The sequence below is a fragment of the Aplidium turbinatum genome, chromosome 7, assembly GCF_918807975.1.
Source record: "Aplidium turbinatum chromosome 7, kaAplTurb1.1, whole genome shotgun sequence".
Taxonomy (NCBI): Eukaryota; Metazoa; Chordata; class Ascidiacea; order Aplousobranchia; family Polyclinidae; genus Aplidium; species Aplidium turbinatum.
The window spans coordinates 16277285-16303935 of record NC_137478.1 but is presented as its reverse complement, the minus strand read 5'-3'; the positions used below and the strand labels follow the sequence as shown (position 1 = coordinate 16303935).

General features: G+C 41.6%; 1 protein-coding gene across 4 annotated transcripts in view; it reads right to left on the bottom strand.

Annotated features, from left to right (window-relative positions):
- LOC145774037 (N-acetylgalactosamine-6-sulfatase-like) overlaps positions 1-26651 on the bottom strand; it is an 85034-nt gene that overhangs the window by 20261 nt on the left and 38122 nt on the right. For all 4 annotated transcript variants that reach the window (XR_014289997.1, XM_082585169.1, XM_082585171.1 and 1 more), the window contains one exon: positions 11122-11228. Coding sequence is in view for 3 of the 4 variants with exons in the window: in XM_082585169.1 (XP_082441295.1) it covers positions 11122-11228 (107 nt within the window). In the remaining variant the exon portion in view is untranslated. The remainder of the gene's footprint in view (positions 1-11121; positions 11229-26651) is intronic.

Genomic DNA, 26651 nt, shown 5'->3' with positions numbered 1-26651 from the left:
TAATGTCATTAGTTAGTTTTCTCTGAAAAGAATTGTAAATGGGTTTGAACTTAATATTACGAACCATCTCGTATAAACCATTCTCAAATGGTATCAAAGCACCATGCTGTGGAGGTGTTCTTTCAGTCGTAAAGCCAAAGTTATTAAAATGCTCAGACTGAGAAACATCCTGCTGGTTAAGATCGAAAAAATAGGCCTTCCAACGTAAACGTTTAATAAAATTTTCGATCTTACCTAACATCGTCTTCAAATATCGATCCTTACTTGGAATAGCAATGTTTTTTAAAGAATAACCGTTGTTAATCTTTTCCAGATTCATAATAACTGGATGGTAGTATCAAAATAAAGTGCTCAACTAACTCAGTGTCAGGAGCAAAATTAAAACAATGAAAACTATTAATACTACAAAAAAGTGCTCAATGCTAAGCAAAAAAGCAAAGCAGAGCAAATTAAATCAAATATAGTTATTACTATCTGAAGCCTTTACAAATTGTTTCACCTAACGGATCTTCAGAAGGTCTGAAGAAACATGCAAACAGTAATGAATCGATAATTCTGAAAAGATATTAAATATTATATCCGTAATTCAATCTGCAGAAAAAAACCCTCAGAATTACTGCAGGCTACCTTCATCCGTTACGACAAAGTTTCAATCAATTTGTCCAACTGGAAACCAAGCAACAATGATGGCAACATCTGTGACATCACAAAGAAGCAAAATGCATCTGTGATGATCAGCGCAACCTGTAGTAACCTAAACAAAATGAATGAAAATTGTTTTTATGTATATTTTGTGGTGTTGTTGCCATACAAATAGTGGAATAGATTTTGGAACTTGTGTTAGAAATCCGAAGAGTATCTGGCAACAAATAAATTTTTTGTCATGTTTTGTAGTGATTAGAGATTTAATGATTTGACACTTTAACGATTTGTATACCCAAAATCAGTGACACTACGTGTTTTGCAGTGATTAGAGATTTAGTGATTCGACACTTTAACGATTTGTATATACAAAGCTACCACTTCAAATAGATATAAACCACATTTAGTCTAGAAATCATAAGGGAAATTATATCAGCCCCCATGGGTTCAAGCGTTATCACCGAGATAACAAGGCCGATTGTGACGTCATGCAATGTGGATATAGATTGCTGCATCGTACCTGACCGCAGGCTAACTGTGCTGCTGCAACAAAGTATTCAGACGGAAGGCTATATAAGACAGAATGCATTTCACTAGTAACGTTTAGCGATTTTTGTGCAGCAAGATATATAAATTTAGTATGTGCGACACCTTTTGAAATTTGAAACCATGCACCAGGCATCACATACACAAATAAAGCACAACCAATTTTAAAATGTTGTGAAGAAAGGGGCGTTCTTCCCGGTTATCAGCACAAGACTGAGCACTTACCAGTACAGCAAGCAGTTGCGATTCGCTAACCATAACGGTGTAGCTTCCACGCTAGCCATTCAGACCATCCAATCAACGATATGTTTCTCGGCAGCCGAATTGTAGCAAGAATTGACAGCGATAGACACCGTGTTTCGCCCATGAGGCTGGGCTTTTTTTTGGCTGGGCTTTTTTTTTGGAAAGAAAAGAGCCTAATCTTTGTGGAAAGAAAAGAGCCTCTGCCCTGGCGCCTGCTGGTTTTGTTGGCTCTTTTCTTTCCACAACGATAGGAGTCAAACTGACTGATAAAGCGGCAGTCGAATATCCTTGTGGCAGCTCTACTGGTTTGGAATTTTGAATAGATTGGAATGCGATAGATTTGGAAATTCATCAGTTACAAATAAAGCAAAACTTCGCCAGGAAAGTAGACAGTTTGGATAAAGAAACTTGCCAGTACAAGTACAAAAGTAGCCTACACAGTTTTCAGCCATTCGGAAAAATTAAAGACAAAAAAGCTCAAGAAAAATTCATCTACAATCAACAAAGAAGACTAGCTTAATAATCAACCCCTACCCAATCAACGGAAAAGACTTCAGTACCCAACCTCTACCCTTGTTAACCTTTCCCACCCTTAGCAAGCACCGGGATTCGCAATTCCAGCCCGGTCTTGTTACCCTCCATCTTTACCCCGAAGACAGTATTTTTTAGCTTAAGAAAGAAGGACAGAAAGACTTTAAAACTGTAATTATTTGTGTTTTATTTCCATTTTAATAACCTTTATTCGTAAATTTAAAAGCAATTGCAATATTTAAAAAAAAAAATCCTAGCCTAATTTTTGACCTTCTCTGTACCAATATTGTCTCTCAATAACTGATTTATTTCCAATCAATTGTAACGACTTTTGGCGTATTATATTATATTTAATTGTTGTATTTTATTAATCGTCGCAGGGTCACTCTGCTAGCTGGAGTAAAGTTTACGAACTGACGTCACAATTGTACATTCATTCAATTGCTCTTAAAGCATTATCATTTTCCTCTTATTCCTCCCACCAATTCGTAATTAAAATTTTCTTTTTAGTTTATTTATCTGTCACTGACATTTTTACATTATAATATTATCCTGTAACGTTAAATCAACGTAAATTGCTTTTTATCAGTCAAATCTTTAGTAAATCGTTGGTTTTTAAATTCATTTCATCACAATCTGCTACCAGTTCTTATATCGTCACTTTTAAATCTCTAAATTTAGAAACGTCGCCGTAAACTTTAAATCTTTGTAATAACCAGTTTTTTAAAATTATTTCATTTGAATTATGTCTCGCTTTTCAAGTAGTGCAGGTTTGAAGACTTCTAGAGATAACCTGGCCGGTGTTGGTTTCTCCTTCCCACCTTCTCAGTCCACTAGCTTAGGCTGGCCGACGAGGAAGCAGGTTCCTGTGAGTAGTCACTCATTCAACCCAGATGGTGAAGCCTCCCCGGTAGACTCACTGCTTTTTGCGAACTCGTCACTTCGTCACGGTGACGAGTGTCCGATCCGCAATTCCGCACCACATCGTGGCTACCCCACCCATTTCGAGTCACCCTTCCCGAGGTCGAATAGACTGCAGTCCGTCTGCCCTATTCGCCTCACCCTCCCGAATCTATTCCCCCTTCTCTGTCCTTTCTCCACTTGCAGGAGGGCATCTCAACCTTACCGAGATGTGCAGGCATATCAGGACCATATGCGAGCATTTCATGGTTCGCGCGCCGAGTTCCTGATCACCTGCAGCAGGTGCTGCCGTGTTCTCCCTCGAGCTTACAAGCTGGATGGGGCCCAAGAGCATTGGCGATCCTGCCCCGAGGGCCTTCAATTGCCAACCTGCCTTCCCTGGCTGAGCAATGACCCGACACCCTCGGAGAGCCAAACCAGACCCCCTATGATGACCAAGCCTGGGCTTTCCTACGCCTCTGTTGTCAGGCGTGGAAGGCGCCGGCCCTCGACTGCAGGCGCATCGGTCGAGGGGTCATCCCCTCTTCCCCCTTCTTCTGTCATCCGTTCTCAAGTCTTCTGGCGCCAAGGCCTAGACAGCACTTCCACTTTGCCCCCCCCCACCTGACTTTATGCCTGAACTTTTCCGTACTGTTCTATCTCATCCAGGCAAGACTTCGCTCAGCCCTGCTGACACTGACAGCTTGCCTGACCTAGATGTGTTGTTTCTTCCTCATCTGTCTTCGGCCGGACCTGGATCGGAAAGTGGGGACTCGTCTGACTCGTCGAACAGCGAATCTCTTTCCTCTTTCTCCAATTCTTCGCCCGATAGCCCGACCACGGACTGTTACGGCCCTACTGTTAGCGCGAATCCTTTTCTACATGTACCTCTGCGCAAGCCGACCTCCACTGGAGCCGTGGCAGTGGACTCGCTCGGTTTATCCAAGCCGGCTTCGCGCCCTTCTTCTTCTCTGCCTCTGACGGCTACCACCGGAGCTGAAGCTGGGGACCCCATCAGCTCCTCCAAGCCGCCCATGCAAACCTTTTCTCCTAATTCTCTTCAGCGCTATTCATCTCACTCCTCCTTACCCTTTAATCCTGCTCCCATCTGTCCTATACAACCTTGTACCTCGACGCTGTCTGCTGAAGCCCAACCTTTTATCCCACCTACCCAAACCACCCACTCTAAATTCTTGCCAACTATCTCTTCCCAAACCTTGACTCGACCCCAAAGTGACACCATGACATGCAACCAAGCCACGACTGACTCCGGACTCCCACAGACTACCCCAGGGATGTCCATCTCACCCAACATTCAACGATCCATCCAGAACCCTGTTGAACCAGTCAGGGAAAGTAAGACGAAAAGCTCCAGGCGGGCTCTTTGCAGTTTAGTGAACCTTACTTTGGCGGGTGGCATAAATTTCGGCCGGTTCTGCATTGAATTGGAAGAGTGGATCGCTGGCACTTCGCCGCCCAAGAGGACACGTCCTCGAAAGCCACGCTTCAATCGTGGCGCCCGGGCTCGCGCGGCTCGCTGTCGTTCGAACGGGAGTTCTCCTCGGTCGGACGGCGGGGGTTTGCACGGGAACGGAGCCCGATATCGTAGGGGCGTGGGGTTGCGAGCCGCCTTCTCGCGAGACGCGAAGGGAACAGTCCGCCGGATCGTTGAAGGAAAAAACAGTGACCGTCGTTGCGAAATCCCACCTCAAGAAATTGAGGAGAGATTTCGACGCGACATGACCGCTCCTGAAGCTGGGAGTTGCTCGCAGATGCCCGAGTGGATGAACTCCCACCGTTACGAGCATGATAGTGTGAACCTCTTCCCCGTCGATGACGGTGAAGGTCCCATTACGGCCCGGGAGGTGGAGGTGGTCCTCCAGTCGCTTGATGTCGGTTCCGCTCCTGGTTCTGACGGATTGTCCTACGGTTTCTGGAAGACCCTGGACCCAAGAGGGGGACTCTTGGCCAGCCTTTTCGAGACCTGCCGGATCAACCGTCGTGTACCGGACCAGTGGAGAACCAGCAGGATCACACTCATATGTAAAGACCCTGAGGGTGACCTGCACGACGTCAGCAACTGGCGGCCCATCTCCATCTGCCGAAACATTTATAAAATCTACGCCGCCGTATTGGCCCGGCGCCTGCAGCGATGGGCGGTGGAGGGGAATGTTATCAGCTGAGAGCAAAAGGGATTCATGCCCACAGAGGGCATCTATGAGCATGTGTTCATGCTCGACACCATCCTTTCGGATGCACAGTCACGCAAAAGGCCTGTGTCAGTTGCGTTTCTGGACATTCGAAACGCCTTTGGCAGTGTCCGGCACGAATGCATAGCCGAGGTCCTGCGTCATTTCGACGCCCCCACAGACCTTATTGAGTGCATCTCCGACATATACGTCGACAACACCTGCACCGTCCGCTGCGGCAATGGTGAAACCGACCGTATCCCTGTGGGGCGGGGAGTCCGTCAGGGCTTCCCGTTGTCGGGGCTGCTATTCAATTTGGTCATCGAGGTGCTCCTCAGGGGCGTCCGTGACAAAACGGATTGCGGCTACAACCTTCCTGCCAAAGAAGACGACATCAAAGTGCGTTGTATGGCTTATGCGGACGACATCTGTCTCGTTTCTTCCGATCGCGAGCAGATGATCTCTCTTCTATCTGCTACTGAACCCTTCTCTTCCTGGTCCGGGCTACGGTTCAACCCACGCAAGTGTGGCACCCTTTCCTATGGGAAAGTGTCGGCGTCCCGTCTGCGGGTCGACCCGAAACCTTTTTCCCTTGCCGGGGAGAAAATTCGAGTCATCCCCAAAGGCGAGACGTATAAATACCTCGGCGCTCGAACCGGTTACGCCTCGGACGCATCCCTAACCCAACCCTTCATCTCCACTCTGGAGAAGCACATTTCCTTATTGATGAAATCCTTTCTTACCCCAAGCCAGAAACTTCTGGCACTCACTTCCATCATTCTCCCGTCCGCGTCATTCCATCTGCGAGTGCGGCGCTTTAGACAGTATGAGCTTCTGAAGCTTGACCGACTGGTTTTGCGGTGTTTGAAGGTGGCGTGGCGTCTTCCCAAGTGGGCCTGCAGCGCGTTCTTTTACTGTAAGCCTACATTGGGAGGTTTGGGCATCACGAACTTGTGTCGCAAAAGTGACACGCTTTCGCTAGCTCATGCTTTCAAGATGCTGACGTCACCTGACAGCATTGTCTCTGCCGTCGCTCTCGGGCTGCTTAGGCGTCATGCCTGTCTGAGGTTCGGCACTCCAGATCCCACGACTGACCCCCTGGCCAGTTATCTGAATAGTGACCCCCCTCCTGACGGCGCCCGTCCTAGACCGTGCCCTACAGGCGAGAGCCTGTGGGGCCGTGTCCCGGCGGCCACCCGTCGCCTGAACGTACGTTGGTTCGCCCGCCCGGATGGCGGCCTTGAGTTGGCCGCGGGGAGCTCCACAATCACCCCTCCTATAAGGAAAAAAGTGGTGCTGACCCTCCATCAACACAATGACTTGTGGTGGAGGAGACAGTGGGAATCCAAACCTGACCAAGGCAAGACGGTCAGTGCCCACTGCCTGTCCGGATTTTCAAATTCCTGGACCCGGCGCCCGGAGCTCCTGGATCACGCGGACCGAGTATTTGCGTACAAAGCTAGATTGAATCTAATGCCACTTGAATCAAAACCAAGCCATGGCCGCCGTTACCTACCTTCTATGTGTCGTGCGTGTGGGAAAGCGGAAGAGACTCTCCCCCACATATTGAATCACTGCCCTACCGTGATGACTGTCATCACGGAACGACACAATTCGGTATTAAGGGAGATCGTGGGGCACGTGCCTGCCGAATGGCAACCCGGGCTTTCCATAGATAGTACGGTTCCACAGCACGTGGAAGCGGGCGGTGCCGATCTGCGTCCTGACATCGTCCTGCAACGCCCTGACGGTGTCACGGTCGTATGTGACGTCACATGTCCGTTCGACAACGGCGCGGATTCTCTTCGAAAAGCCGCCGACAGGAAACACGACAAGTACGGCGAGTTATGTGTCAACATAAAGGAAGACAGGAAGCGCCCTTGCAGGGACGTCCTGTCACTTCCGTTCGTCGTAGGCTCCCTCGGGAGCTATGCCCCGATGAGCTCTCGAGCTCTGACGGCCTTGGGCGTTCCTACTCGTGGGGTAGCAGAGGTGGCTAGAAAAGTGGCTTCCCTCTCAATCAAAGGATCCTTCCGCGTCTGGAAAGCTTGGAACGCCGGGCTCACTTGTGGAGGGGCTACGTCATAGAAAAGACGACATCAGCGATCAGAAACTTATTCCCTAATAACGTTGCAGTAAGTATCCGGGCGCGCAAGACAGCAAACCGTTTAGACGTTATAACCTTATAACAATATTGGCTTAAAATTGATCACCTTATGTCATCACCTTATTTCTATAAACCTGCGCCATTTATTTTATATGATACTCCAGTCTCTTCAAAAACAACCATTCTAAAGTAAAAAGGAAGGAAATAAAATACCTCATGTACAATTGTACATTGTGACTTGAGACTGGTTTAATAGCAATTAAGCAATTTCAATCATCACTAGATTCTCTATGTACTAATCAATCAATTGTTTCGAACTGTCATACGCTGCTTTCACCTTGTAACGCTGTTTCTGCCCGCTCGGATCAACATCGCTCCGCTTTCAATGCATTGATCAACACGATCCCCTGATCAACTCGATGCAGCCTCAAAACTTCTACCCCAATTTTCTATTTTTACTGGTAATGCAGCCTATCAGTGCCTCTGGTTTCGACCGCTAGCCTCCCCGACCCAGCTGGGCGAACCTGCCTCAACGTCTGGCCAGTGCACATCCGTGCTCGCCTAATGAAAGCTTACTCTTCTCCAGTGAGTATTAATTACACTCCCACCTATATATATATATATATATATATATTTTTTTTGATTACAGTATATTGATTCATCGAGCCTCTGCTCCACATTTTTATTGAATATTTGTCTGCCACGAAAGCCAAATCTTCCTTAAATGGTTCGACTCTCTTCCTCGTGGGAGACCCCAATTTTATCCGCTCTGCCTATTGGCAGACCGGGTATAAGAGTCAAAGTACCTGCGCGAGGACGCGTGGGCGCTGCCCGGCGGTCAATTACTGCCGGTTCCAGCGTCCACACGCGACGGGTCGCCCGGTCCGTCGCAGGGCTTCTTTCTGGGCTATGCAGAAAGAGCCTGTCTCCCTGGCCCGCTCCGCCATTCTAAATTTGCGGACGGCCATATAGTGTTTCGATCCACACTCTCCCTCCACAGGTACCTCGACTCCCCAGCCTGGCCCTCGCGACCTAAGCTGGTGGACTTAACCCTCCGGGTGCATCGTCACCCCATAAATCACGCCGCTCCCCGCCGCCGCGAGGTGTGGCAGGCCGGTTTCCTAAAGTCTTCGACCTGGCTATGTTTGTTTGTACTCTCTCACCGTGTCAATCTTTTGTACCGTGAGCTACTGATGCGAATAAAACAGTTCAACACTAGTGATGCGATACTGACGAGCCCAGCCTCATGGGCAAAACACGGTGTCTATCGCTGTCAATTCTTGCTACAAATTGGTTGCCGAGAAACAATTTTAAAATGTTGCATTTATCAATCATGCTGTACATTCAAAAACCTTTACGGACCTCATGAAAACGCTTTGTGGATCACGATTTTATGTTTTTTCATTAGAAAAAGTGTGGAAAAGAACATGAAAAAATGTAAATTAATAAAAATGGTTCTGTAGGCATAAACCAATATTTTTTTGAACAATTATTGTTTTAAAAGAAATGATAAACTTGTTAGTGATAAATTGGACAAAGAAAATTGCAAACTTTGAAGTAATATGTTTGGTGACCAGCGTACCACATGCTTTTTTTCAAGTGATTATTTTACACCATTAACAGACAAACAAATTCGGCTGAACTTTATCACCATTGTTTCATGATGAAGTAATGATAACCGAGTTTTAGCTTAAAATTGCTCCAACACTGTCCAACGCTGAACCAATGTGCAACTGTCAGCTTTGTGTTGCTTGGTTATAGCCTATGTTCGACTTTTTTTTGACGTTAATAAACAAATTATACTTTTGCTATTCTCACTATATGCTTTGATTCGTATCTGGTCATGCTTGTTGTGTACCAAAAATAAAACAAGTTGCATGAAAGGTTAAGCGGTGCTGGCTCGGTTTTTCGGGTGTGAGCTTGAGCAACACATTTCAGAACTGCTCTACATTCAGTAGAAAATAATCATTCAAAGACAAAGCTTGAACAATTACAAGCAGAAACTTCACTGTCAACCCCAGTAACCATGCATGCGTCAATGGTTCAAAGCCTCTAAAAGTATGCGAATCTGCCAGGAATAACCTTACCAGAGGCTTTGTCAGTTGGAGGATAAAGAATCAAAGCAACCACTCAACAGTACCTTGCGTAACTAGTCTTCAGTAGAGTATGTAAGACAAAGCGCTATGTAAGAATGCATCTCCTCTTTGTGTTTCCAGAAAATCAAAGAAACGCTTGATACTTAAACTGGATCACTCTTACACTGCAGTAACAACTTTAGCGGTTAAAAATTAAGGTCAAAAACAAGATAACCGCTGGCTGCTAACAAACCAGTGTATCCGCTAGCTGTGACGTAAGCATTTACGTCATATTGGCTCAATAGGTTTTGTTATGTCGGTGGAAGTGGTTCAACTCACAAGAAAAATCATGTATAACATTGTCAGAGATCCTGCGTTGGCTTTGTATGCTGAGCAATTTTACCCGTTTTCGTTTATATTTAGAATTTGGTAAAAAATTATAAATTCATAGCAGGTTCGAGTTATGTGCAAACTTCTTGCAATTTTCAAGTTTTGTACCATCAATCAACTCTTCATAGTTCAATCTGTTATGACTGCTTTGAGACTCAATACAATCCTCACAATTTTAATATTTTACACCTAAACACTAATTCTTTTCAATCTTAATATTAAGTCTGGCTTCACACAGTTTATCTCGTTTCTCTTCGCTTCAGGAACAAAAGAGGTCGGTTACACTCTTTCTGTTTACGAAGACGACCGTCGGGCGCGATCTGATGATGTAAAGTTTGATCGCAAAAGTTGTGTAGTTTGTTTGTAAATTCAAGATTTTGGTCTTTTTTGCTGTTTTTGGCAAACGTTTGGCAAAGCATGAAATCGGTTTCTTTTCGCTTACAAGCGATAACTGATAAGCTCATAATTGCTCCGTGAATCAACAGGTACAAGGAGAGAGATTATCTCGGAGTTTTCAATTGTTTTGTTTGACCTAAATTTGTCCCGAGCTGATGGCTAGAGCAGTCCAGTCAAAAGATCACTTCTTTTTTATATTGATCCAACGTCTCAAGACGTGAAACATATATAAAAAAGAAAACATTTTCTTATTGAGTGGACAATAGAACATGCTATTCCTTTTTCACAGCATTGCATTGAAAAATCGCACAATGCCCAAACATTTCTTGTGCTATAATATAGCAGCCAGTAAGCACGCAGTTGTTCATTAAAAAGAATACGTTCTATTTTTTCTTTTTAGCGACTCGAGAAACAGTCATCCACCACCAAATGACCGCATACAAATTATTGAAAACAGTAGAAGTGCAGTTACGTTTATATAATATAGAGATGAATTGCTCTTATTCCTTTTATTTGAAAACTTTATCGAAAAAGGAATGTGGCAATCAGTAAAAGCATTAACAAGATTTAAAAAAAAATGGGTTTTTTGCTTTTTACTAAAAAGTGTAAAAATGCACTTATGATTTTTTTTGTTTTCGACCGTGGATATATATACTAGTTAAAATAATATAAATCACAACAAGGCTCCCTGTAATGTAGTAGACTGCTTGTACAGGTAGCTCAATCGATTAGCACGTGACTTCGTGAATGCAGCTTCAAGACCAAGCAGCGCAGGTTCGACTCTCGAAGTGTGCACTTGAGCAACGCATTCTAAGGACTGCTCTCCATTCAGAAGCATCTAATGGGTGGAAAAATTCCCAGGAACAAAACCACTTCAACAGTCGGAAACTGTTGTCCATCTCGGTGATTGGCCTGCATCAGTATTGCAAAGCCTCTACAAGCATGCAAAACTGCCAGGATAATGCTTCCAAAGAATCTTTCCGGTTCGGAGGATTGTGATCCTGTTTACTTTAGTCAAAAATCATCCATGACTATAAACCCGAAAGTTGCAGAGCATTGATATTGGATATGATACAAATAAAAATAAAATGATATAGCCTACCTTTCCATTCTGAACAAAACCTGGTCCCCAGGCTATAGTAGGTTCACGAATCCCTCCTTCAAACGTGGTTTGCTTCCCACACAGAAGCGGTCCATTACTGCCATCCTCTGCAAAAAACAAAAGTAAAAGTTAGTACAGACGAAATCGGTTAATAGTATACGGTACCGCTTAAACGTATCAATCGTTTATTTAAACCAAAACCTGAAATCCCAATCCAATCTAATGTTAAGTAAAAACATCGGTTAAGCATATTCCGCTTAAAAGAATAAGTCGGATAATAGTATCAGGATTTGCTTGTCGTTTGCATACTTCATTTATTTAATCGTATAATTGTACCCGTAAGCGATAAGAGAATGTCTATTTTTTGCTTCGCATAATTGTCTGCAATGTTCAAAGGCGAAATGAAGCAAAGGTGAGACAGACGCATGCGATCAAAACAAAGACAAGTGTCTGTAATCCCAGGCCATAATCCTATGTGCTAGACATCGCACTGCAAACAATCAATTTTCGCACAGCTGGGCTTCAATAAAACAAAAGAGCAGACAAAAGGAATAATCACACTTCCAAATAAAGAAGTTTAAATGCTTTTGATGTCATCCGTCGGCGACTGGCCTTCCAAGGAATGGACAGACGCAGACAAATTATTCGGCTTGAGAAGGAAGTGTTAGAAAGCATGTCCAAAAGTTTAAACCAAAAAACTTTAGACACTTTTTTTTTTAAATTGGTGAATAAAAGTAGCCTACTATTGTGAAATGTAGTGCGTAATTTCATTTGTGCAGTTTCTTTCAGTTGAAGAAGATTGCAAACTAATTATTTTCCTAGACAGTGCAAAAAACTTGAAAAAAAATCTTTGCGATTTCAAAACAAACAGTGAGTGTGAGCCGTGTTTTTCTACCATACCTCTATTTTCGTAGGCCCAGTGGCGGATTTAGAGCAAAATTTTAGGGGGCGCCAAAGAAGTATGGAGCAACCTCGCCGCAAAAGGCTTGGGAAAATTTTTTGCGTTTTTATTAATAAAATTGCCTATCTAAGTCAGGTAGGCTACCAGTCATTGTCATTCTCACATCACAAATCAACACCACAAGTGACAATCAGTTGCAAAGTTGAGCAATGCCATAATGCCGCTCGTGGCAATTAAAAGCAATAACGAAAGTGAAATGATAATTTAGGTATTTTCCACTAAAACTTCAGGCTATACAATAGTGATTGCTTTAAGTGAATGAAAAGGGGTAACTATCAAAATCCATTTCAATAAATCACCAACCTAGAGTGCCTGAAAGCTCACTGGTGCATAGCCCAAAAAAATGCATTATAAAAACATTCAAACGGTGAGGCCTAGGTGTACTTAGTACAAGTGAGTGGTACTCAGTTAAGATACTGCAAATAAAAAAATTAATTCAAACATGAACAAAGCGATTGCAGCAATAAGAGTCTACTATTTCTATTTTGTAGAATAAGCGAAATCGGGCCTATGCCCTACCAGCAAAACAAAATATTGTGAACTGACAATGATGCAATTGAGCAAAAGAACAATACGATTAAACTACTCATGCTGATAATGTTGCAAAATCGTCTCAATACGTAATCGTAATTTGCAACAATGTATAAAAATGACACTAGATTTCCTCAAACAAAGTAATTCGATCACAAACATGTTTTGAATAAAATACGTACTAAATTTAGCAGAGATGTGTTCAAGACCAGATCCAGCTTTACTATCCAAAAGGTTAATGTATGGCATTCCATCTCTCTGCCTAAAGTGCCATAAAATCTGGATTGCTACCATGCATTACATTATTTAAACTTGTTAAAAAAAGTTTTTTTATTAGTTATTAGTATATTATATAATGTCCATTATCTCTCGTACCATGAACTATATTCTAACCAGAACTATGGAAAATAGTTTGTTGATCTGAAATATCCTTGGAAGTTGGAATGTTTTGTGTTACAGCATCTGAATGTGAAGAATTTTGTTTTGATGATAGCCTAAAAACTTTTTATATTGAATAGGCTAACTATTCAAAACTAAAAGCACCCAAAAGTAAACATTGGATAAAATTTATTGGATAAACTTTAGGTCACCTTAATATTCAAATGCTGCTGACATGTCTTGAACGATTCATTCATTTTCTTATATGAGCGACTGTTTAACCTTATATTTGCCGCATGAGTCAGCGCAATGCAATATGACACAGTAGGCTACAGTAGTTGAGTAGCATAATTATTAAAATAGTCAATAGTATGTTAATTGAGTTTCAGGCAAAATTTAGGTAGGGGTCCGCAGAATTAATAATTTGTCTAAAAGGGTCCGTGACAACAAAAAGGTTGGGAACCACTGACTTAAAACCTGTATGGAATTACGGGAATTACAGTACCGTAGTTGATACTTGATGGAGATTTTCTTGGTGCTGAATAGGTGCTGTTCGATATGATTTCAGCTTAATTTAGTATCCAAACGACGATACCAGCAAGCACAAATAAACTACAGTAGGCTACTCGTAAGCGTTGCATAACGTTTTGCTTTAACCCCCTCCCCCCCCCCCCGATGTGATGCTAACGTAACGCTTTTCATAAACCCCCCTACCCCTCGATAGCGTTACATAATATTTGAACGGTCCCATAACCTACCTGCATTGATCTATGCACTTCATTTGACTAAACATACTGGTTAGCCTATAGTCCTGGCATGTCTCAGTCTAACATACAGATTACAGAGTTAGACCTCAAAATCGAAAATCGTCTGCTGAGTGCTGGATCAGATGTATTTTCACACGGATTGGCTTTTTTATTTATATTTAATTTCAAGAATTTGAAGGGAATCAAATGGAGATCTGGGTTAATTTTTTTTTTTGGGTTTAAAATTAAAGCAACCCATCAGGCCCCTAGATTGGCAACACATCAAGTCCTTTTGGGGCATTATGACTTTCCACAAGGATAAGAGTTAAACTGACTGGTAAAGCGGCGGTCGATTACCCAAGTGGCAAGAATACGGTGCGATGCTGATGAGCCCAGCCTCATGGGCGAAACACGCGTTTATCGCTGTCTATTCAATGCTACAATCGGCTGCCCAGAAACTTATCGTTTATTGGAGGTCTTTATGGCTAGCGTGGAAGCTACACCGTTCTGGTTAGCGAAGCGTTACTGCTGCTCGCTGTACTAGCGAGTGATCAGCCTTGTGCTGATGGCCAGGAAGAACACCCCTTCTTCACATGTCCTACCCCCGGCACCTGCTGGTTTTGTTGGCTCTTTTCTTTCCACAAGGATAAGAGTTAAACTGACTGGTAAAGCGGCGGTCGATTACCCAAGTGGCAAGAATACGGTGCGATACTGATGAGCCCAGCCTCATGGGCGAAACACGTGTCTATCGCTGTCTATTCGATGCTACAATCGGCTTCCCAGAAACTTATTTAACAGAATGTTGGTCTGGAGAACTCTCAAAAGGCACAATGAAACTGGAAATGTCAAAAATCGACCTGACCAAGGTCGCCCTCGAAGCGCAAGAACTTCAAAATTGATAAAGCCACTAGAGAAAAGGTGTGAAGAAATCCAAAGACATCCATTCAATAACTGGCAAAGTTGGCGATCATGGCCTATGGAACCATGTTCACAGTTCTCAAGAAGGATTTGAAGATGAGCCCATTCAAACACATGAAGAAACAGTTGCTAAATGCCAATACCAATTGAGAAACGTCTCTCCAGAGCCAGAATTCTGCTCTAACGTATTGCAGGCACGCTGCCAAACCTTGTGTTCACTGTTCAGCAATAAGAAATTTAATGTCCAGTATCATTTTAACAGTCAGAATGGTCATGTTTGGTCGAGATGATGTGGAACCCCGGGACCGGGTAGTCACTCGGAGACAAGGGGCTATGTTGACGTGTATTATTTTCGCTGAGATGGTCAGAAATAAAAATATATAACAGAAAAGGCCATGCAATTGTGGACGTTTATGACTTGGTGAAGAACAGCATACTGGACACCATGATACAATCACGACGGATTCCCAATCAAGTCGGAAACGTCCACAACTCCCAATATTAAGTTGGAGGTTCGATTACCGCTCAAGATACAGAGGTATGCACTACTGATGATCTCAAACAAAGGTGAAATTTGAGTATAGCGTCTTCCATTTGCGTTCGATCGGGACACTAATTATTTTATCACATTTGGAAGTAATTGAAATTTAAAAATTTCAGAACAATGTAATTGTAATAAAATTAAAAGAATTAATGGTATATATAATTGTAATGTCATTGAAATGAAAACTGTGAAATTGATCCAACTCTGCTCTACTGTGCTGGCCAACACAAACATTTTCATCATCAGACTTTTTACTAACCAGATTTTGAATTCAGTGGAACATGCGACCATACGCGCCGACTTCCGTGGGGGGGGGGCGGCACCCCCCATAAATTTATGGTTGAGGGGCAACAAAAATGGCTACTACAAGTGGTGTTTCAAAGAAAAAATACTTCGCAAGAGATTTAAATCATTTAAACAGACTTAAAGAATGCCGAAAGCGAAAAACAGCCTATGTTGCTCTTGTCACGATTTCGAAACACAGTTCCGTAGTACTAATGTGAAATGACGAGTGACCGCTACTACCACAGCCAACCCGCAGCATCAGGCCAAAACAGATCGTTTGTATCTACACTCGTGAAACATCAGGAGAAAGATCTTGCCCCCAAAACAGCAGCTGTTAGCATGGCTTTCTCTGGAACGTGAATTACTACTGAGATGCGCACGGCACGGACGCTCACAGTCACACACAGCTTATCTTCCCGCACGTGAGGAGCAACTTGAAAGTCAAAACGCGTGGTAGTGAAAAAGCAAATGCGAGGTTGAACGTTTTTTCTCTTTACACGAGTTATCCAAACGTCTGTTAGATTTTTTGTGACTTCAAACATGAAATCGATTTTAGCAAACTTTATCGAGTTGAAACTACGACACAACGAACAATTACGTAAATACAGCTAACAAAACACTTCTGTTTATCTCATTAACCTGTATTGTTAATCATGAAAAATGTTGTTTTGATGTAATACACATATTTTGAACAAACAACGACAACAAAAATGACGGATTTTGCCGTCTGGGAAGGCACTCAAAAGTAAACACTGGATAAAATGCAAGAATGCAAAAGAAACGATAGCCTATTGTGGAATAAAATACAAAATTCTCTAAATAAACAGAAGGCATCATTGGATTTACAGAAGGATTTTGTCGGATTACAGAAGGATTATCGTTGGATTTTCAAAAAATTGCCGAATAGGGAACTAACTGATAAAGACTGTAGCCAAATAGGGAACTAGCCCAATCGGACTAGCCCAATCGGACTAGCCGAATCGAGCTGTAGCCGAATCGGACTAGCCGAATAGTAGCAGACCCTGTAAACTTCACACCAAAGCTTCAAGATTATATATATATCTGTGATGGATGCCAATCACAGGCGGATTTGATGCAAGTCAAACAACAATGAAATTGGTAAAGTTAGAATCAAATTTATGGCTTCACATGGCCCCAGAACAACGTTCCACCAGCCAACAAGAGACATTATTTGCTGGGTATCACAAACAACATTATTCGAGTACTGCAACAGGAGTCAGATTAAAGTTATGGTTTGGCAGCTGAAGAGTAAAGATCTTATTGCATTGAGCAAACTTTCTTTACTGGTACAGTAGGTCTAAAACTTTCATCTCCATCCAAGTTAAAAACTTTGTTTTGATTGGAATAAAAATTTAATGCTGGCATTGTGAGCATCTCGTGGAAATCCCGGCCAATACCATTTTTCTACATATCAATTTAATTTTCTCAGTCCAAGGATATGCATATTTATAAATAGCAGCTAGTTTTCTAGAAAATCTATCAAATCAAGTTCAATTAGAGTTTTAAGAAATCACCACTTATGCACTAAGAAATCGTACCTATATTATAATGTACCTAGTAATTGTAATCACTAGATAAAATGTAGTAAAATTAAAAGCGAGAAAAGTGGTAATAAAAAGCACTTTTTATAGGTTTAAAACAACATTTTAGATTCATTGAATTGTTGCTATGAATAAATAATACATTTATAACTGTTGGGGTTTTCTTAATGATGATCTTTTCAGTTTTTTGCAGTATATAGGCCTACAGTACTTAGCTCAATGTTCTGTTAATTCTCATGTGAGCTTGGTACTATTCACCGGGATTTTCAACTATAATCATTTATCTTGTTCTGCACAGCAATATGTTGTCATCAAAGCTCATCATAATCATCAAAGATAAAATACAATGCATGCATAACAGCTGGCACTCAGGGTGATGTGATATACACATATACGGTAATATGTACTAATAATAATAGGTACCTAATAGTACCTAATGAATAGTAATAGTGATACGGTAATATATTTAAAAATACCTATAATAGAGTCAATCTCAAAAGTAAATTTTCTCATTATGTAAAAAAACATCCTAAAAAGATATTTTACTCCCAATGAGATCCGGCACACGACATCTGGGCGAAACCCTCTTGGGAGAGACCATGTGGGTGACGGGCCGTGTAGAAGTGGCCGAGGGCCAAAGTGAGCGACACTAGCAAAAGTTCAGGCGTTCGGAATGGTGGTGACGTATATAATTTATCTAGTTTCATTACGGCGTCACGGTTTATCATGAAGCTTAAGAAAAACCCCTCAGAAAAGAGACAAATGAAGACCTCCCACCCAGTCTTTAAATGTAACGACTGTCAGTCACAATGTGTTCTATAAACTGCTGATGCGCCTACGCGGCGTTTAGAGCGTTCGGATTAAAAATATCAGTTGATGTTCAGTAGCAGAGGACACAGCTTGTTGTATTAATCACACGCAAATCAGTAGCTATTGCTGCAGTAAATGATTATATTTTAAGTGCCCACGTTAAAATTATGACTTGTGCAGGCCTCTTAAGAAGTCCCACATAATCTGTGGTGGATCCTATCCATTGCCAATAAATCGGTCAACGAGGCGCATAATTCGGATATCGGCTTCTTCGTATTTTCTTCGTTTTGCTGGAGGTTTGTATCCAGCGCAAATTTGTTCGTAAACCGCATCACATAACTTTTCAATTTAATGAAGAGCATCGATGAACTTCCACAGGGGTGGATGATCCATCCCCAGTTCTGTCTGTAGCCTCCGATGAGCCGCTTCAGCATGGTCAGGTCACCACCGTTTCGAACGGCTAAACTTTCTCTACCGTCGCCCACATGGTCTCGCCCAAGAGGGTTCCACCCAGATGTCGTGTACCGATGGGATCAGCTATTTATAAGTCTATTGCAGCTGTCAGACAAAAAAATGGTGAATCATGAGCAAATTGAGGGCATTTGAAGTTGGGTGCCCCAAGTGATGTTCAAGACCACTTACACAGAAAACTAAGCATTTTTTTATGTTTTTGTCTTCATTTTTGAAATTCTTGGCACCAAAAACATACCATTAGACATTTTCTTCAGAAAATTTGAGTCAGAAATTGTAGATTTGAGGCCAATTTTGCAAAACACCAGGGTGCACAATGGCGCCACTAGTGGCAAAAATGCAAATTTTCAATACATGATAATTCGAAAACGAAATAAGATATCTTTAAAATATCCAAAAATAAAAAAATCTGAGAGATGAGGGTTTTCAAATTGGGTAAATTATAATGGAATGATCCAAATGCAGACCGGTTGCAGTATCGGTAATGACATAAAAACGAACTCTTTAACAACAACGTGAAACAAAGCGTAACAAAATTTACAAAGATCGCATGCAATGTTAAAATAAAAAGTTCAATACAACCAACAATAGGTTAGCGTCACTTTTGACCACCTCCTCTTCATACTTCCTTATATTATTATCTATCTATATCAGTGGTTTCCAACCTTTTTTGGATGACGACCCCTTATGTTGGCTTTAAATATCTTGCAAACCTCTCCTCCTAACCAACTATTCTTTCTAAACAGCATTCAGCAAGATCAATGTCAACGATTGCAACCCCCACACAGGCCTCGAAATTCGTTTTTGTTGACGGCAGACAAACGTGTCCGAACTGAGCAGCTATCTCGGCAGACAAAACAAGTCTCACGGCGGACACACCAGTATTAGCGTCAATCGTCATGCTTAATTGCTTAATCACTTCATCTTGATAATTCTTCGCCATTTGAGAACTATAGCTACGGTTTAGTAGGCTTTTTAAAATTTCAGCAAAGTCACTTTGAATAGCTTTCATCAGACCAACGACGTGAACTTGAAAAGCCAAAGCGCCGTGTAGCTGCTAAATACGCCGCATAACTGATTAACTTGCACGGAACGAAGTCGTGTGGCTTCTTACGTCACAATGCTCTTTGTTACGCTGATTCAATGTCATCGATTGTTGAAGCAACGTAAATATCGAAAGTTTTTCTGCTCGAATAGAAGTTAAAGTGCCCTGACAGGTTGGACCCAAGTAACTTTTCTAAGCATTTCTTAGCGCAGAATTATACTTAGCAAACTTTTTAATCTTAACCTCGAAGCTCGACTGGTTAGGGCGAAATTTATACAAACGACTGCTTCACAGCGCCACCACTAGCGAAACTCCATATTTCACACCTCTGGGACGACTTTGGTGGTATTACGTCATCCTGGGTGGGCGTCGTTAGCGACGGATAAAACAAATGCTTTCTAGATGTAATTGGTGCATCACAGTTTGGTCGGAGTTGGTACAAGCGGTTGCTTTTTTCAAAGATTTATTGTTTTTTGCAGTTTAATAAAACTGTACTGGATACGTAACTACGTTCCTACAAAGCCTATAATATAGTTGAAGTGAAAAATGAAGAAATCGTACGAATCATCATTCATATTTAATTCATCATCATTCATCACTATTCATAAATAAATAAAAGTTCTCTCTCATAATGTGCCTTCAGTTGGGCATTGAAATCCGTTTTAATGGCCATCTGGACTTGGAAAATTGTTTCGGATTCGCCAAACAATGCATGACGGCAGCACAATCCGATTATTACTTCCCAGAGCATCACCTTGTAGTATCCGCTCCAATACATGTATCCACTCCAATACATGCCTGTAAGCGACTAATTACTGATTCTGCCTGCAAGGAAATAAAATCACTTCTTTTAGTGTGCATTCTTTAGCGTTTAGGGTATTTTTAACCTAATGTAACATCCTTACTCCTTTGATAGGTCTCCGTTTTCTCCTTTCGGTTTATTGTTTTTTCTCCAGTTCTTCTTGCTCCTCATTAAAAAAGTACCCACAAGTGCAAGATGTAAGTGTGCCTCAAAATCGGTCAAATTGGTAACACAACTAGATGCGTCTTTCTTGTCTTTCTTCAAAAGTTCTTTCGTCAATGGCACTTCATGGCAACATACACATTCATTGGGCTGCGAGGCATAGACTTGCCCTTGTGGCAAACTCACCACCTAGAGTTTCCAGCACGCTACTCATTGCTGGGAAGATCCAAATCGGGTTGGTGGTGTTAACAAAATTATCTCCAGTGAAGTGAAGAGAACATAGACGACTAGTTTTGTATGGCCCATCCCACTTTCGAACATTTGAAGAAAACTTTTGACTATTTCTTCTCAGCACCTTGTTTTGTTTGAAAGCGCGAAAAGATAGCACACGTCTTTGTCACGACACTGTCACATAAACAGCACTTTGCAGGCATTACCTCAACCATAAATTAAGGGTACTGTTTGTAAGATACTGCTGTTACACTGCAAATGGCTATAGCCAGACGGAATGGCCCGTTTCGGCGAGCCGATTCGGCGAGTCCGATTCGACTAGTCCGATTCGGCGAGTTCCCTATTCGGCGAGAGCCTTTTTCGGCGAGTGCCCTATTCGGCGAGTTTTTGAAATTTTTAAAAGGAAATTATCGGGTACCGTAGCCTAATTGCAATTGCCGTTTTTACATCGTTTTAACGTCGCTAAACGTTGAAATCGTGCAGAAAGGAATGAAAATAAAATGTTTGAACTATTAAATTAAAATTCGTCATGTCAGTTCAGTTGTTTTTATTTCTGATCATGATATCAAAAACAATTCACGTCAACATAGCAAAGGTGTAGAAAAAGGTAGAAGCGACAAAACGCAAACGTTAAAACGTGCTTGTGACCGAAGTAAGTTATTGAGTTGAAAGAAATTTGGCAAGGTTGCATCACCTTCAGAAAAATTTAAGATATGAAGGAAAAATAAAACAAAGAAAATGTTACAAAAAAAATAATATTTTTGTCTATAAGTTAGTACTTTTGAATAGTTAAAATCATAGGCGCCTAACTATTTTTTTGGCCATGGGGGCGAAAGCGTGTTTCATCAGCAGCAACGTAAATTCAGCGAAATGTCACGCAGATGGATGACGTAATTATGTCGTCACACTAGGATTGCTTTTATTGCCACACTCGGAGTTATCGCTACGTTCGACCTACCGTTAATTATTATAAACAAAGCTCGACCAAAACACATGCTATGCGTCTGCGTTGGCTAGCGGTTGATGAACTGCAACTCTTTAAGCTAAGCGCAACATAAAGTTTAGCAACGAACTAGATTTATTAGCATGAAACAAGAGACGAAAAGGTTTACTAAAAGGTATACTGTAAATGGAATGGAAATACTAACTTGATCATATGCTTGAAAATATACCTGTTGAAAGCAAAATCATTCATGTTTACATCAATTCAACAGCACGTCACCTTTAATAAATTTAAAAGTTGCTGACATCCGTAAACAACCCTTGAAAAATAGTTACAGAGAGACGTTTGATTAACTTTTCGACTTGACATTGCTCCCTTTTCACTACAATATCGCAACTTATGGCTGACCAGCTTTCAAGTTTCAATTCGCTGTAATACGCCTGTTTTCGTGTTGCAGATGAGGCAAAAGATGCGCATATTCCCCGCCTTTGATCGGGTTTCTATGGCAACGGACGTGTGTGCGCCATGCAGTTTGCGCGAGTCCGTTGTTGTGTTGATTATGCCGCTTGTGCGACTGTGGGCAGTGCGGTTTGTACCAGCCCTTGTTACGTTGGTTAGTGGTTTCCTCGGGCCGAGACTTCAAGTTCATTTTCACAGCAACCGATTCACTGCCGCGACAATTCTCTGCAGAGGTTTCGACTTTCGAAAGCGACAGCCAGGCAGTTTGCAAGCGCATTAAGTTAAACCATAGATATCTTACATATAGATATGCAACTCAGTGGTGCGTAACGATGTTTGAAGGCTAACAGCGTAGCTATGGCTGTATGCATTGACTTCAAACTTGGCACAGCAAACCAACTTTATTTTTAATATATTTTTTTGGTTTTTGTTTAAATAAAACTTTCTTCGTTTTCAAGTTGACGTATGGATTGTTTGTGATGACGTCACATTCTCGTTCCGCATGGACTGCTTTATGGAGATTCTGGCGATTGAAAACAAATCACAGTCACAGAGGGTAGCCTACCTCTAAATACCCATTGTCAGGCATTGTAGGCATTGTCGGCTTTTTGGGGGGTTGTGGAGCATTTTCAGGGGTTGTCGAACATTTTCAGGGGTTTCAGGTATTGTAGAGTAGGCTAACTACTTTCAGGCATTGTTGGGAATTTCTAGGCATTGTGCAGGATTTCCAGGCATTGTCGATCATTATCAGTGGTTGACAGGCTTGTGAGGCATTGTCGAACATTTTCAGGCATTATCGAACATATTCAGGGGTTGTCGAGGATTTTCAGGGGTTGTCAGGCATTGTAGAGTAGCTACTTTCAGGCATTGTTGGGAATTTCCAGGCATTGTTTAGGATTTCCAGGCATTGTCGATCAATATCAGTGTTTGACAGATTTGGTAGTCATTATGGAACATTTTCAGGCATTGTCGAACATTTTCAGGGATTGTCGAGCATTTTTAGGGGTTGTCAGGCATTGTAGAGTAGCTACTTTCAGGCATTGTTGGGAATTTCTAGGCATTATCTAGGATTTCCAGGCATTGTCGATCAATATCAGTGTTTGACAAGTTTGGTAGTCATTATGGAACATTTTCAGGGATTGTCGAGCATTTTCAGGGGTTATCAGGCATTGTAGAGTAGCTACTTTCAGGCATTGTTAGGAATTTCCAGGCATTGTCTAGGATTTCCAGGCATTGTTGATCATTATTAGTGGTTGACGGGTTTGTCAGGCACTGTCGAACATTTTCAGGGGTTGTTTAGCATCGACAATGCCTGGAAATCCTAGACAATGCCTTGAAATTACCGACAATGCCTGACGACCCCTGAAAATGCTCGACAACCCGTGAAAATGTTCGATAATTCCTGAAAATTTTCGACAATGCCTGAAAATGTTCCATGATGACTACCAAACCTGTCAACCACTGATATTGATCGACAATGCCTGGAAATCCTAGACAATGCCTGGAAATTCCCAACAATGCCTGAAAGTAGCTACTCTACAATGCCTGACAACCCCTGAAAATCCTCGACAACCCCTGAAAATGTTTGGCAATGCCTGAAAATGTTCTATAATGCCTAACAAACCCGTCAACCACTGATAATGATCGACAATGCCTGAAAATCCTAGACAATGCCTGAAAGTAGCTACTCTACAATGCCTGACAACCCCTGAAAATGCTTGAAAATTTCCGACAATGCCTAACAACAAGCCTGTCAACCATTGATAAGTAGGTAAAGACCTTTTTTGGAGCTGTAGTTCCAGGACAAGCTGAAGTTTTATTCAATTAATCTACTGAGTGTTACCAAAATGAAAGTCACTGCTGGCTACCGAAAGCTGTGCTATAGCATTTGGTAGCCTAGTTATGGTGTGTACCAAACATTAAAATTGTCTTGGTTTGGCGGTTGGATCCGTGATGCTAATGAAGCTGTCTCAGCAGGGGGGAGGATGCCCCCTGCCCTCAAAATTTCTCTGGATGGGGGGCAATGGTGCCCTTTTAAGGTCATGTAAGCTACTGTAAATTTTGCAATATAGGCTAACAACTTCTGCTATTCGCTTTTAGCCAAATTATAGGGCCTATAGCCTACAGTAGGCCCACACAAATTATCCCGTGGACACATTTTATACTTTGCAGCAGATTGTGATGCTATGAATGTGAAATTTACCTTTTGTTTCTTGTTCAAGCTATTGCAATTATTCATCTGTTTCACATTTCGACTTTCATGGCTAATAGCGGGAAAACGAACGAGTTGCCCAGCATTATCGCTATATCTCATCCTAAAACTCTCGTCCTAAAATTGTTCCGGCGCCCCTCTATCTCAGGTTTGTAAACTGCCTACAACAAGCTTTAATGAGTCACTGGAAAAAAGCTTAAATGATAGTTCCAACGATCACGAAACAGAAGTTGCATAACCTACGTGAAGAAAGATTATTGTCTTGATTTTTCATAGTAGGGTATTCTGTGAAAACTTGAAATATACGCCAAACAAAATATTCCAAAGGAGCTCAAATAAGCCACCACTCGCCAAGCCCAAACCGTACAATAATAGCCTACCATAGATACGCTAGCCAAGCTGGCAACCTTGATTGTTGATTGTGTCCATAAAGTCAGTCGACCGTGACGATAATTCCACGATTGCTGAGTTGCATATCTATATGTAAGATGTCTATGGTTAAACGCACGCTGCGTCAACGTAGCAAATTATGTTGTTTTTGGGTGCATTCAACATCTGATGACATTGAATCGACGCAAAATGGTAGATTTTTGCTATGTCACAGGCAGCAAAATCAGTCATTTTTACATTGATTCAACGTCTGCAGACGTTAAATCAACGTAAAACTGACAGATTTTTTTGTCTGGGGTGGAATTGTAGCATCGCTACTCGTTCTAGTGATTATTTACTGCGAAGCTGTTGCGGTTTGCATTTAAAAATGTTTTCCTGCTGCCGATCACTAGTTCATCTATTGTTTTATGTATCAATGCCGCATAAAAAGTTGCTCCCACGCGGAAATATGCGCGGAGGCCTGCCCCCCACGGCTTAGGCGCCTATGGTTAAAATGAATAGTTTGGATCAACAAATGTGTGACCTACACTCCTACAGCTTAGATTGAATAGAAATTATCGGGTAGGCTACCGTAGCCTAGTTATCCCGACCAGCAAAATTTGTTCCAAGAACCCAGTTAGCCTAACAGTTCATTTTTACATTGTAGTAACAGAATGAAAAGGCTAACCAAATGTGTGGCTTATCGTTTTAACGTCGCTAAACGTTGAAATCGTGTAGAAAAGGGTGCTTTTGCTGACTAGGATACGTTGAAACTAAGAAACATTCACAGAAGCCCTACGATACGTTGCATTTTTAAGATAATGTATTCAGACGTTGAATCAATGTACAAATGAAATGTTATGCTAAATGGGTTCTTGGAACAAATCGTAGGGCTTCTGTGAATGTTTCTCAGTTTCAAAGTATCCTAGTCAGCAAAAGCTCCCTTTTCTACACGATTTCAACGTTTAGCGACGTTAACACGATAGGCCACACATTTGTTTAGCCTTTTCATTCTGTTACTACAATGTAAAAATGAACTGTGTTCTTGGAACAAATTTTTGCTGGTCGGGATAACTAGGCTACGGTACCCGATAATTTCCTTTTAATCCAAGCTGTAGGCCACACATTTGTTGGTCCAAACTAATCATTTTAACTATTCAAAAGTACTAACTTATAGACATAAACATGATCTATTTTATTTTTTTTTGTAACATTTTCTTTGTTTTATTTTCCCTTCATATCTTAAATTTTTCTGAAAGTGTTGCAACCGTGCCAAATTTCTTTCAACTCAATAACTTGCTTCGGTCACAAGCACGTTTTAACGTTCGCGTTTTGTCGCTTCTACCTTTTTCTACACCTTTGCTATGTTGACGTGTATTGTTTTTGATATCATGATCAGAAAGAAAAACAACTGAACTGACATGACAAATTCAAGCACGTTTTAACGTTCGCGTTTTGTCGCTTCTACCTTTGCTATGTTGACGTGTATTGTTTTTCATATGATGGTCAGAAATAAAAACAACTGAACTGACATGACGAATTTTAATTTAATAGTTCAAACATTTTATTTTTATTCCTTTCTGCACGATTTCAACGTTTAGCGACGTTAAAACGATGTAAAAACGGCAATTATAATTAGGCTATGGTACCCGATAATTTCCTTTCAAAAATTTCAAAAACTCGCCGAATAGGGCACTCGCCGAAAAGGGCTCTCGCCGAATAGGGAACTCGCCGAATCGGACTAGTCGAATCGGACTCGCCGAATCGGACTCGCCGAATAGTAGCAGACCCGTGCAAAATAAGAATTACCGAAATGAAAAAGTGAACTTATTATTACTATCAGGTTTAGATCTAATAGGTTGAGTTTATTTTTATCAAACAACATCTCAATTCAATTGAAATTGCAGTTTTTTTAATCTCTTGTAGGGCTACAATTTTGATAATTTTTTATTTGTCCTATTCTGGCTACTAAACCTGATAGTAATAATAAGTTCACTTTTTCATTTCGGTAATTCTTATTTTGCACATTCTTTAGACCAACAGAGTCCCACACATTGACATTTTGCAGTAGTCGTATCATACCTTACCAACTCACCACAGA